The 13,746-nt window shown below is 37.0% G+C and overlaps 1 protein-coding gene and 1 long non-coding RNA gene across 2 annotated transcripts in view; one reads left to right on the forward strand and one right to left on the reverse strand.

The window, feature by feature from the left end:
- LOC141331059 (uncharacterized) overlaps positions 1-13,746 on the reverse strand; it is a 470,059-nt gene that overhangs the window by 55,229 nt on the left and 401,084 nt on the right. The window lies entirely within an intron of this gene.
- On the forward strand, positions 1,516-11,558 carry crabp1b (cellular retinoic acid binding protein 1b). The gene is made up of 4 exons (XM_073836952.1): positions 1,516-1,748; positions 3,209-3,387; positions 5,682-5,795; positions 10,449-11,558. Exons 1-4 carry the CDS (start codon positions 1,679-1,681, stop codon positions 10,497-10,499), a joined length of 414 nt encoding a protein of 137 aa, XP_073693053.1. The 5' UTR covers positions 1,516-1,678; the 3' UTR covers positions 10,500-11,558.

Consider the following 13,746-nt stretch of genomic DNA (forward strand, 5'->3'; position numbering starts at 1 on the left):
CGTTGTTTTACCGTTTGACTTTCTTTGCACATTCACTTTGTAAAAGTCTGTGCTTTCACTTGCATAATGCGTGCGTGATTACATAACGCATGAGGTCAAGTTAGTGCTTTGTGGTTAAAAAGTATTTAAATTTGTATTTTTCTTAGAAAATGCCTGATTGTTTCGCTAGATAAGACCCTTATTCCTCTGTTGGGATTGTGTAGAGCTCTTTGAAGCTGCATTGAAACTGCAATCTGGACCTTCAACCCGCTGATCCCCACTGAAGTCCACTATGGAGAAAAATCCTGGAATGTTTTTCTCAAAAACCTTGATTTCTTTTCAGCTGGCTTATTTTCTTGTAAATATGGATAATATGGTGGGGTGACAAGGAAACTGTAAAAAAGCAATGTTAGCCGAAATTGCTTAAATGCGACAGTCCATTGTTAATGCAATATCCATACACAATACAATACAGTATGTTAATGCAACCTTTCTGCATGTTCCCAAAAAACAATGATCCTCCACATCATGGTCTTGGCATAGCACAGTCTATTTCATGGACCACACATAGGCACATTCACCAGGGCCTTAAAAACAAAGGAGAGAAAAGATACATTCACACACAGCAACATCTAAAGGCCCATACCAAATCAATTGATTGATGGGATAAACGGTGGCCGATGAGGCTGCACGAGTGAGTGGATGGGTCCGTTCCTTCTCCTAGATACTTCCTGGAGAAATGACAAAGTGCTCTCTGCCCTCTCTCTACATTAATTATCAACTGCTGTCTCAAAGGCACTTTGTCAAAGAGATAAATGAAACAACATCGGGACAGGAACAAATCAGACTGCCTACGAGAGGAGGGGGGGAGTTCAGCCTGGGGCCCCTCTTTCTCTCCTGGGGCTCCTGTCCTTCTCCTCTTGGGAGGCAGGATCCAGGATGAATGGGTCTTCATGGGAAACGTGTCGAGGGCTGTTTTCAAAATGCACTGGAGGTTGTTTAAAAAAAACGAAATTGGCTCAAATTGATATCATTTAAATCTGGACCACATGTAGACTAAAAGAAATGGCGTAGGATTTTCTTTGAAACTCTAAATTGCTAGTAAGTGTCACATGTAATAACTATTTTCTTATAAAATGTACTCCATGAATCTTTGAAAGCCAGATGTACAGTATTTGTAAAAATAATTCATACTGAGTGAAGACATAGCTGAATAGTTTTTAAAAAATGCACTGATGGAAAATGAAACCTATAATTTACATTTACTTTAATCCAAAAGTTGAAGCAAACTGGCAAAGCGATAAAAAAAAAAGACTGTGGAAGAGTATGAACTGACTACTTAGTCTTTAGAGCTTTAAATGAGAATAAATGTGACAGCCCGAATAGTATTAAAGCAATGAATTCAAGGGTGTGAGATGAATGAGAAGCGTTAGAGAATGGGTTCTCCTGTAAGCCATTACATCCATCTGGGTGGGAGGGAGGGACCACTGACGTACGTCACAGATGCTTGCTATCAGCAGTGGTCCAGAAGGCGTAACACAGAGACAGAAAGAAAGAGAGGGTGACAGAGACAGGGTGAGAAAGACAAGAGTGGAAACTGACAGCTTCTTTGATCTGAAAAATAAAAAGTTGTAGAGATCTGATTACTGGGTTTCAGACTTAAAAGGCAAGCCGGAGTGATACAAAGGAACAGGTCAAGATGCCCAATTTTGCTGGAACTTGGAAGATGAAGAGCAGCGAAAATTTTGAAGAACTCCTCAAAGCGCTCGGTAAGTGATTCACTCACTTCATCCTTCATTAAGTGTGTAGTGTGTGATTATATAGACTGTTGTTTAGGCCCCGTCCTGAATCCTCTCTTCGTCTGCAGTTTCGTCTTCAATAGCATATTCATGGATTAACTAGTGTGAAGAGTAAATCACTATTATTTTCGGGCTGTTGGACTGCGTCTTCAGTCTCTTTTGTTTCTTTGGCAGCATGAGTTGCCTGGATTCTTATTCAAATTCTCAAAGCTACAGAGACAGAGATTTAGCAAGGGCACAAAAATGCACCAACAAAGTGGATTTGATTTTTATATATATATATATATATATATATATATATATATATATATAGCCTAGAAATTATGCTGTCTGAAGAAGTCTGGGGTAAGATTTTTATGTTTTTAAAAGAAGTCTCTAGAGAAGACTTATTGTGAAATATTATACTCTAAAATAACAATTTGTTTTAATATGTTTTAAAATATAATTTATTTCTGTAATGGCAAAACGCAATTTTCAGCAGCCATTATGCCAGTCTTCAGTGTCACATGATCCTTCAGAAATCATTCTAATATGCTGATTTGGTGAAACTACTTATTATCAGTGTTGAAAATAGTTGTGCTGTTTAATATTTTATAATTTGCCAGTCAAGATTCTTTGATGAGAGTTGTATAGAAGAGCATTTATTTCATATACATATATAATTTTCCCCCAAGAATGTCTTTACTGTCACTTTTGAGCTGTTAAATGCATCCATTCAAAGTTTAAAACTTCTTTTTCATACGGAGCCCACACTTACGGAGTTCAGCTGTCGTCTACAATTATTCAGAAAACTGCTAAGCATAATAACAGACCTTTTTGAGAATTGAGATGTTTATGAAACTGATCAGACAGTTACTCATTACAATCCTGTGCCAAAAATGTGCAATTAGCTTTTGCAGACTTTCAACATTGTCCATGTAGGCTCTGCACAAGACCAAGAGCCATGGCATTCCTTCCAGTCAACACCCTGTCATTGCAGCTCCTTATTTGCAACATCTGCTGATAACAATCTACTCTGTGGTCACTTGATAACTATTTATGCAGAAAAAAGGCATACCACGGCCGTATGAATACCTTGCCTTGCCCCATTTATGACTAGGAAAAATGAACGTCACATTAAAAAGCATTAAGCAGGTCAAATATTCCCTTTGCCCCAGTATCTGTTGCAGCACATTCAAATAAAATGATGTAAGTATGCCATCTTGAGGGAATTAGAGCGAGATATGCAAGTGGATAATTACAGCACAGTCAAGAGTGATGAGTGCTCATGGAGTTATTCGATCATTTGTTGTATATAATAATCTTTTCATTTGGAGACTTTTGTTTGCTCCACTGTGCCTCAATGACATAAAACTGAAAACATTTACAGAAGCAAAGTGACAAATTTGTCACAACTCTTGTGGTGTAATTAGACGTTTTGTGTAATGTAGGGGTGAACGCGATGCTGAGGAAGGTGGCCTGCGCTGCGGCCTCTAAGCCTCACGTGGAGATCCGGCAGAATGGTGAACAGTTCTACATCAAGACCTCCACCACTGTGAGGACCACAGAAATTAACTTCCAGATAGGACAAGAGTTCAACGAGGAGACCGTAGATGGCCGGAAGTGCAAGGTAATACAGCTTTCTGTGTGTGATCAGTCTCTTTATTATTCAGAAATGAGACTACAGAGATCACAAATTATATTAATTATGTTCAGACAGCTTCCCAGATAACCCTAAGAAGGAAAAATACTCTGCTTCCTAAGTCCCTGCAGACGGCAATAATGGCTGCTGAAAATTCAGCTTTACCATCACAGGAAAAATACATATTTTAAAACATATTAAAAAGGAAAAAGTTGTTTTAAAACAGTTGAGGTCAAAAGTTTTCATACACCTTGCAGAATCTGCAAAATGTTAATCATTTTACCAAAATATAAGGGATCATACAAAATGCATGTTTTTTAGTACTGACCTGAATAAGATATTTCACATAAAACATTTTTACATATAGTCAACAAGAGAAAATAATAGTTGAATTTATAAAAATGACCCCGTTCAAAAGTTTTCATACAGTTGATTTTTAAATACTGTTGTTACCTGAATGATCCAGAGCTGAGTTTATTTTTTATTTTTTAAGAGATAGTTGTTCATGAGTCCCTTGTTTGTCCTGAACAGCTAAACTACCTGCTGTTCTTCAGCAAAATCCTTTGGGTCCCTCAAATACTTTGGTTTTTTTTAGCATTTTTGTGTATTTGAACCCTTTCCAACAATGACTGTATGATTTTGAGATTCAACGTTTCACACTGAGGACAACTGAGGGACTCATATGCAACTATTACAGAAGGTTCAAACGCTCACTGATGCTTCAGAAGGAAACACGATGCATTAAGAGCCTGGGTGAAAACCTTTGAATTTGAAGATCAGGGAAAATGTTACATATTTTGTCTTTTTGGAAACATGTAAGTATCTTCTGTAGCTTGTAAAGGGCAGTACTAAATGACAAAATAAGATATTTAGGCAAAATAAGAAAAATGTACACATCTTTATTCTGTTCAAAAGTTTACACCCCAGATCTTAATGCATCGTGTTTCCTTCTGAAGCATCAATGAGCGTTTGAACCTTCTGTAATAGTTGCATATGAGTCTCTCAGTTGTCCTCAGTGTAAAAAGATGTATCTTAAAATCATATAGTCATTGTTGGGAAGGGTTCAAATACACATAAATGCTGAAAAAAACAAATAATTTGTGGGACCTGAAGGATTTTTTCTAAAGAACAGCGGGCAGTTTGACTGTTCAGGATGAACAAGGGTCTCATGATGTGGATGATTCAATTTGAGCTAGTGCAAGACTAAAAAGTGTAAGACTTTGTGGTTAAAATTATAAATGCAGTTTGGACCTTCAATCCATTGGCCACCATTGAAGACAACTATAGAGAAAAATCCTGGAATGTTTTCCTCAAAAACCCAATTTCTTTTCGACTGAAGAAAGAAAGACATGAACATCTTGGATGACATAGAGGTGCTAAGTACAACACAGCACAATCCAACATGGAAGAATATCACTAAAGCTTAAACAGACAGTTTGTGACTCTGCTAATCTCTCTCTCACATCTAAGCCAGGTCACAGACTGTTTGGTAAATTAGATTATATGACACACAAGTGCATCAAAGCGATACTGCAGGCTTATCTAAACTAGCTACAGTCGCCCTTATGTCTTCCACCTTTAATCTCCTGGATTTGAATGGATCTGAGGGGATTCTGGCTCATCACATCCAGCGCCGTTTAAGATAATGTGTGCATACTAAAGAACTGATGAGCACTGATATGACAGGATGTGTTTCTTGAGGACACTGATTTTTCTTTCTGAGCCTGTCAACCCGTCAGAGGCTGCTGAAAGGGCAATGGGCGGCGACAGGCCGAACTGTCATGTGCTAGAAAGCCATTTTAACAAGCTAACCTTTATGACTGCTGCCTTTTACAAGCAAATAAAAGTAACCACAGGCCTAGCACAAAATAAACATCTGTTTTTGACATAAACAGACACCCAAGCATTTTTCACTTTACTATTTAGTTAAGACATTCAAAAGATTTCAGTTAAACAGAGAGGCTGATGAATATAGAGAAATGTGAAAGACTAAAATATATAGCTGTGACTCATTGGGATGACGTAGCAGGTCACCTTTGGTGGTCATCTGTCCTCAGTCCATTACTTATGATTTATTCCCACAAATCAATATCCTAAAAGCCTTTAACATTCAGTGGACATCATAATTCAAGTGTAAATGGACAGAAGGGTTCCTCTGAGAAAAATCTAAATGTTCTTCCCTGGAAAGAACTATTTTTTCAGTGTGCAGCACATGTACATACAGATGTTCATTTTTAAAAGGCTGTGTTGTGAGATTGCCATTAGCTTGTAATTGTCCACAGAGCCTGGTCACATGGGAGACCGAGAACAAGATGACCTGCAGGCAAACCCTTCTGGATGGAAACGGCCCTAAGACGTACTGGACACGAGAGCTGAGAGGGAACGAACTCGTTTTGGTGAGGAGCTTTTCTATCATTTGATAGTTCCTTATAAAACAATCATTCTTTCTGTGTTTGTCATTGTCTGTTTTGTGCTCTAAATGTGACATGTTTCAATATGCTATGTGATTACTAACACCCTTGAGAAACTGATGGCTTGGAATTTGTACAAAAATGCAGCATTGGGTAAACATCTGGCCTCCTCCATTTAATAGGCCAGATGGACAACAGTAAACTGGCCTTATAACTGAGGAGGTTTTATTACTGGCTTTATTCACGGGCTTTGCTGCCCCTGAGGGACATCAAATGTCTTCCTCTTTCGTTCAAGTATCTGCTGTAAACTTTAAAGCGGATTTGGGAAAGACTTGTGATGGTGAAACACTCACTCTGTGAAATGATTTTCACCATTCCCCACATGGGTCACTGAAAATATGTGCCATAAAAAGCAGTTCATGAGCTTTTAGCAAAGATAGCTTGTACATAACAAGCGAATACGGTAGCAACTAACCTTGTGTGACATTAATTTCTGGATCACGTGCAATCTGGTAAAGTTCACGCTATTTATAAGTAGGCCTTACTTAAAAGTTTATAGAGGCTTATTATAACACAAGTTAAAACCAAGGCCAATTGCTTACTCTGCAGTATTCAGTAACCACAAAAATACGCAAAATTTGGTACAGTTCAGTGTCCCAAGACTTTTTTTAAAAAACATTGGAAGCACAAACACCATGTTTTGTTTTGTTTTTTGCTATGAGAAGTGTTATCTTGCATAAAATTGGTCTAAAATATGTACATCTACAGTCGAACCAAAATTCATTCTGACATCTACAGCATTTCTCACATTATCACAGTTTATTTGCTAAAGTTTAGAAAATGGTAAAAAAAAAAAATATTGCAGAAAATCAGAGTTAAACTTGATAATCACAAATTAATTACAGTCAAATCTAAATGTATTCAGACACCTTCAACATTTCTCACATTGTCACAGTTTATTTGATGTAGTTTGGAAAATGGTAATAAAAAATAACAAGAACTCAAGAGTTAAACTGTCAGAACAAATTTATCTTGATAATGTCAGATAACTTTGATAGAAAGGTATGAAACAAAACATGGTCAGGTCAAAGTGTCAATTCAGTTTTACTGGTATTTTACTGGTAGTCCACTGTACAAAATTTTTTACGGATAATATATCACATAATATTTCACATAAATGAACTACAGTGTCCTGCATCCACTAGTAAAAAAATTGTATCTGATGTCGGAATAATTTTTGGTTTGACTGTATGTACAACAGGTAACATTATTCTGATATAATCTATTAAATTGATATTTAGATCACTGTAGTAAACACATACATAAACAAATAGATAGATAAATAAATAACCAATTTTTCCCACATTACACAAATGTTATATTCTTGTAAATTTTAACACCTAAAAGATTAAACATTATTCGGACACTGACATGAGGTAAGTACATAATATTAGCTTAATAACAGTTTAATATAAGCAAAATTTGCAGGTCTTTTACATATTTTTCCATGATTTTATGTTTTTGATTATTTTATTTTTTTTATTTGATTATTCTAATATTCCTATAACATTTGTTAAAAAATCTATTTAAAGGATTAGTTCACTTCCAGAATAAACAATACCTGATAATTTACTAACCTCCATGTCATCCAAGATGTTCATGTCTTTCTTTCTTCAGTCGAAAAGAATTAAGATTTTTGAAGAAAACATTCCAGGATTTTTCTCCATATAGTAGACTTTAATGGTGACCAGCAAGTTAAAGGTGCAAACTGCAGTTTTAAAGGGATAGTTCACCCAAAAATGAAAATTTGATGTTTATCTGCTTACCCCCAGGGCATCCAAGATGTAGGTGACTTTGTTTCTTCAGCAGAACACAAACGAAGATTTTTAACTAAAACCGGTGCAGTCTGCCAGCCATATAATGGCAGTGGATGGGCACCAGACCTTTAAAAGTAAAAAAAAAACATGCACAGACAAATCCAAATTACACCCTGTGACTCGTGACGATACACTGATGTCCTAAGACACGAAACGATCGTTTTTTGCGAGAAACTGAACAGTATTTATATCATTTTTTACCTTTGATACACAGCCACGTCCATCTGTCCTGAGCACGAGCTTTTCATCCGGCTCGTTACACGTGTATGCGCTCTGGCATAGTATAAATACTGTTCACGATCGTTTCGTGTCTTAGGACATCAATGTATCGTCACAAGCCGCAGGGTGTAATTTGGATTTGTCTGTACGTTTTTTTTTTTTTACTTTTAAAGGTCTGGTGCCCATCCACTGCCATTATTGAAATATCCCTTTAATGTAGCTTCAAAGGACTCGATCCCAGCCGAGGAATAAGACTTTTATCTAGCCAAATAATTGGTAAGTTTCTAAAAAAAATACAGACGTGAAAAGGCTTTTACATTTGCAAAAAATAGAACTTTTTATATTAAAAACAAACAAGCAAGCCCTGTCTAGATTTAAAAAGTAATGCAAAAGTAATGTAACGCATTACTTTCCATAAAAAGTACCTAAGTAACGTAATAAGTTACTTTTTTAGGGAGTAACTCAATATTGTAATGCATTACTTTTAAAAGTAACTTCCTCAACACTGGTCACGCATGACGTAGGCTGAAATAACAACCCAGTATTTGCAAAGAAAGTCAAACTCCCTTTCCAAAAAAAAAAAAGGTAAAACAACGATGTCAGAGTTTTTCACCCTACCCTAGCCTAGCTTTTTGAACCGAAGTACACAGACGAAGAACTAACCACGAATGACCTTTCCAACTTGATTACGTAATGTTTAAAGTCGAGCTAGTGCAAGACAAGCATTTGTGGTTTAGAAAATGGCCGATCGTTTCGCTAGACAAGACCCCTATTCCTTAGCTTTAATCAGGTAGAGCCCTTTGAAGCGGCATTGAAACTGCAATTTGGACCCTCAACCTGTTGGTCCCCATTGAAGTCCACTATATGGAAAAAAATCCTGGAATGTTTTTCTCAAAAACCTTCAATTCTTCTCGACTAAAGAAAGAAAGACATGAACATTTCGGATGACATTATCAAGAAATTTTATTCTGGAAATGAACTAATCCTTTAAGAGGCCATTTCAGACCGTATTTGTGACCCTGGACCACAAAACCAGTCTTAAGTCGCTGGGGTATATTTGTAGCAATAGCCAAAAATACATTGTATGGGTCAAAATTATTGATTTTTCTTTTATGCCAAAAATCATTAGGAAATTCAGTAAAGATCATGTTCCATGAAGATTTTTTGTAAAATTCCTACTGTAAACATATCAAAATGTAATTTTTGATTAGTAATATGCATTGTTAAGAACTTAATTTGGACAACTTTAAATTTTCTCAGTATTTTGATTTTTTTGCACCCTCAGATTTCAGATTTTCAAATAGATGTATCTCGGCCAAATATTGTCCTATCCTAACAAACCATACATCAATAGAAAGCTTATTTATTGAGCTTTCATATGATGTATACATCTCAGTTTTGTAAAATTTAACCTTATGACTGGTTTTGTGGTCCAGGGTCACATTTTACGGCTTAATAAATAAATGAGCTCAACGGGGAAACTCGCCGAACCATTAAACAGCACAACTTGCATTCAGTCTTATTTTTGGTCCACAATAGTGCGTTCATGGATTTTGACACAGCTGGTGGCATTACAGCATACAGGTCAAGACATGTTGAAGTCACATCTGTGTCTTATTAGGCACAGCAGAAAATGTGATGCATCACAGTGAACTAGTAATGCAGCTGACTCACATCAAAACTCCTTCAGGCTCATGAGGAAGAAAGAGTTGTGAACGCATGATGGTGATGCATGTCTTTCCATTCAGGACCAGCTGTTTTGTCATAAGCTGAATAATCATGACCAACTGCAGCTAATTTAAAAAATCGCCTTGTTGCATATGAATATAATTGCAATTGCTTTTGGTCCTCTTGTTTATTGAAATTAATGTGTTATTCCTGTGAATTACTTGAAACCATTTGTCTTTGCTATGGAGCATTCTTCCTTACAAATGGTTTATGTAAACTTTACCTCATTTTTACCTGATTTTTTTCATTCCAATGATTAATGTGAGTGGCTTTTTGCAAAACCGTCCACATTACCATAAAGCTGGCATCATGGAACAAAGTTACTGGCGGTGACCCAGAAAACACTGCAAATGGGTCTAATTGATTATGTTACATGTAGGAATGCTGGCCGTGTGTAAGGGCCTGACACTCCTCTCTCTAATGTGTCCCATGGCACTGGCGCACACAGCAGATGGCCTGTCCTAATACCATTTTTTAAAAGAGTGCGCGAGGTGGTCCTCTTCATTTCCAGCTCTGGAGCGCAGATGGTCTATGGTGTTGTCAGCTGCTCTAGTTCTGTTTTGATGTGATTTCTAAACTCAGCGTTGGGATGTCAGAACCACTTCCTCTCAGTCCGATCAATACATCAGCCAAAGCATTTCAGTTATAAACAAACTGAAGAAGCTGCAAACAAACTGCTTGTCTGAGCAAAATACCTTCATTTATATAATCGATCTGCGACTGCAAATGAATCCTAGTAAAAATGAACTGTGAGTAACACTGTGAGAATAAATGAGTTAATGGAGTTCTCTCTTTATTTATATTCATTGCTCAGACCTTTGGGGCCGATGATGTGGTGTGCACACGGATTTATGTACGGGAATGAGCACTGAAGTAAACTGGATGGAGGGAGATTCCGGCACTTGCAGCTTTGGAGGAATAACATTTCGTTCGTGATTAACTTGCACTGTAGTGTGTTAGTTGATAAATTCTCCTGTTCTGACTTCATCACCATTTCTTCAGTTTAATCGGTAGATTCATTTTTATAATGTTTTTATTAATTTTATATGTACAGTGTTAGTCAGGCCTGGCTCAAGCACTAAGATGATTTAAAGCGATAGTTCAACCAAAAATGAAAATTCTGTCATTAATTACTAACGTTGTTCCAAACCCGTAAGACCTTTACCTTCAGAACACAAATTAAGATATTTTTGATCAAATCCAAGCCTGCATAGACAGCAGCTACCACTTTCAAGGCCCAGAAAGGAAGTAAAGACATTGTTAAAATAGTCCATGTGACATCAGTGATTCAACCGTAATGTTATAAAAACGAGAATACCTTTTGTGCACCAAGAAAACAAAAATAGTGACTTTATTCAATCTCTTCTCTTCCGTGTCAGTCTTCAATGCGCGTTTACAATAGTATCACGACGCATGCGTTGTAAACAAGCATAGTGCATCCTGGTTTTACATCAGAACGCTGGCTCCTGCGCATGTGTGGTGCTCTCATATGCACGCTGACCGAGAAGAAAAGAAATTGTTGAATAAAGTCATTATTTCTGCACACAAAAAGTATTCTCATAGGTTGATAATTAACATTACCAATAATGTCACACAGACTATTTTATCAATGTTCTTTTTGGTTCAGAAAGCTCTCGGATTTCATCAAACATATCTTAAATTGTGTTCTGAAGATGAATGAAGGTCTTATGGGTTTGGAATGACATGAGGGTGAGTTTTGGGTGAACTATCCCTTTAAGGTGGGCCGGACAGTTGGGAAATTGAGCAGGCCTGCTGTTAGTTATATTCATGTTATATCTGACAAACATTCTTAGAACAGTTGCAATGGTTTACTGCAGCTATGTCTAATCTTAATTAATGTTTTTTTTTTTTTTTTGTCATTGACTGTGCATGAAATAATAAAGACATATAATTGTTAATATGATTGTACATTTTTTAACTCTTCAACCAGCTTGTTTTACTGAAAGCCCCTGCTGAGCCCCTTCATAAATTTACATAACTTTAAATCATAATACTGTATGTTTTTACCTGGATGATCCACAACTGTTTTTATATTTTGGGATAAATGCTCATGTTTGTCCTGAGTAGTTCAAATGCCCGCTGTTCTTCAGAGGTCCCACAAATTCTTTGGTTTTCCAGCATCTTCTGCATATTTGGCCTGTTTCCAGTAGCAACAACTGAGGGACTCATATGCAACTATTACAAAAGGTGAAAACATTTACTGATGCTCATAAAGGCATCACGATGCATTAAAGGGGACATCGGATGCAAAATTCACTTTTACATGGGTTTGCATATAAATGTGTGTTAGCAGTGTGTGAACACAACCACCCTACATTGATAAAAATCCATTCATTCCTTTTTTTAATCCTCAAAAACCTAAACAGTGTCAGTAATCAGGGCGTTTTGATTTTATGAGCAATATGACATCAAACTGCTCAGGCCCCGCCCACATCCGTTGACGGACTGTCCCGTATTAGCATATTTCAGCCATCAGTCAATCATTTTCATCCATTCATTCCCTTTTTTAATCCCTAAAAAACCTAAACAGTGTCAATAATGAGGATGTTTTGATTTTATAAACAATATGACATCATACTGCTCAGGTCCCGCCCACATCCGTTGACGGACTGTCCCGTAATTAGCATATTTCAGCCATCAGTCAATCATTTTCATCCATTCATTCCCTTTTTTAATCCCTAAAAAACCTAAACAGTGTCAATAATGAGGATGTTTTGATTTTATAAACAATATGACATCATACTGCTCAGGTCCCGCCCACATCCGTTGATGGACTGTCCCGTATTAGCATATTTCAGCCATCAGTCAATCATTTTCATCCATTCATTCCCTTTTTTAATCCCTAAAAAACCTAAACAGTGTCAATAATGAGGATGTTTTGATTTTATAAACAATATGACATCATACTGCTCAGGTCCCGCCCACATCCGTTGACGGACTGTCCCGTAATTAGCATATTTCAGCCATCAGTCAATCATTTTCATCCATTCATTCCCTTTTTTAATCCCTAAAAAACCTAAACAGTGTCAATAATGAGGATGTTTTGATTTTATAAACAATATGACATCATACTGCTCAGGTCCCGCCCACATCCGTTGACGGACTGTCCCGTAATTAGCATATTTCAGCCATCAGTCAATCATTTTCATCCATTCATTCCCTTTTTTAATCCCTAAAAAACCTAAACAGTGTCAATAATGAGGATGTTTTGATTTTATAAACAATATGACATCATACTGCTCAGGTCCCGCCCACATCCGTTGATGGACTGTCCCGTATTAGCATATTTCAGCCATCAGTCAATCATTTTCATCCATTCATTCCCTTTTTTAATCCCTAAAAAACCTAAACAGTGTCAATAATGAGGATGTTTTGATTTTATAAACAATATGACATCATACTGCTCAGGTCCCGCCCACATCCGTTGACGGACTGTCCCGTAATTAGCATATTTCAGCCATCAGTCAATCATTTTCATCCATTCATTCCCTTTTTTAATCCCTAAAAAACCTAAACAGTGTCAATAATGAGGATGTTTTGATTTTATAAACAATATGACATCATACTGCTCAGGTCCCGCCCACATCCGTTGACGGACTGTCCCGTAATTAGCATATTTCAGCCATCAGTCAATCATTTTCTCCACGCACTGTCTCATAGGCAATGCAGGTGTTTTGTAGTTGGATGTAAAAGTTAATATAAGGCCAGTTTCACACCTCAGGCGTGAGCAGCCGCTGTTGTGATGTTGTACAAATGCTTCCACTGTGAATACTCTTGCGAGTCTGCAGCTGCAGTGATGATGAAGTTACGCTGATGTGAAGCTGACACAAAGCTGACACAAAGCTCAAGCTTATGGTGTTAATCAGGCATAAGATTTTTAGAGCCACTAAGAACACATTGGTTTTGTTTTTAATGGTAAAGAGTCACCAACTACACAAAAAATTGAAGAGAGGGTCGATGTGAACAGAGCTGTTTTTGACAAGGTAAAAAGGAGGTCGTTTTACATGACCATCAAAGAATTTTAATCAAAATATGTTGTGGACATTTGATTCCGGATAATACTACTATTCAGATGTTTGAAAAGAAAGCTT

Source organism: Garra rufa, chromosome 3 (assembly GCF_049309525.1).
Source record: "Garra rufa chromosome 3, GarRuf1.0, whole genome shotgun sequence".
Classification (NCBI taxonomy): Eukaryota; Metazoa; Chordata; class Actinopteri; order Cypriniformes; family Cyprinidae; genus Garra; species Garra rufa.

What these genes read in the sequence shown, in the direction of transcription:
- crabp1b (XM_073836952.1), top strand. Translation starts at nt 1,679, where the DNA reads ATGCCCAATTTTGCTGGAACTTGGAAGATGAAGAGCAGCGAAAATTTT. An exon ending in AGAACTCCTCAAAGCGCTCG is followed by an intron (nt 1,749 to 3,208) that starts GTAAGTGATTCA and finishes TGTGTAATGTAG; the next exon opens with GGGTGAACGCGATGCTGAGG. An exon ending in TAGATGGCCGGAAGTGCAAG is followed by an intron (nt 3,388 to 5,681) that starts GTAATACAGCTT and finishes AATTGTCCACAG; the next exon opens with AGCCTGGTCACATGGGAGAC.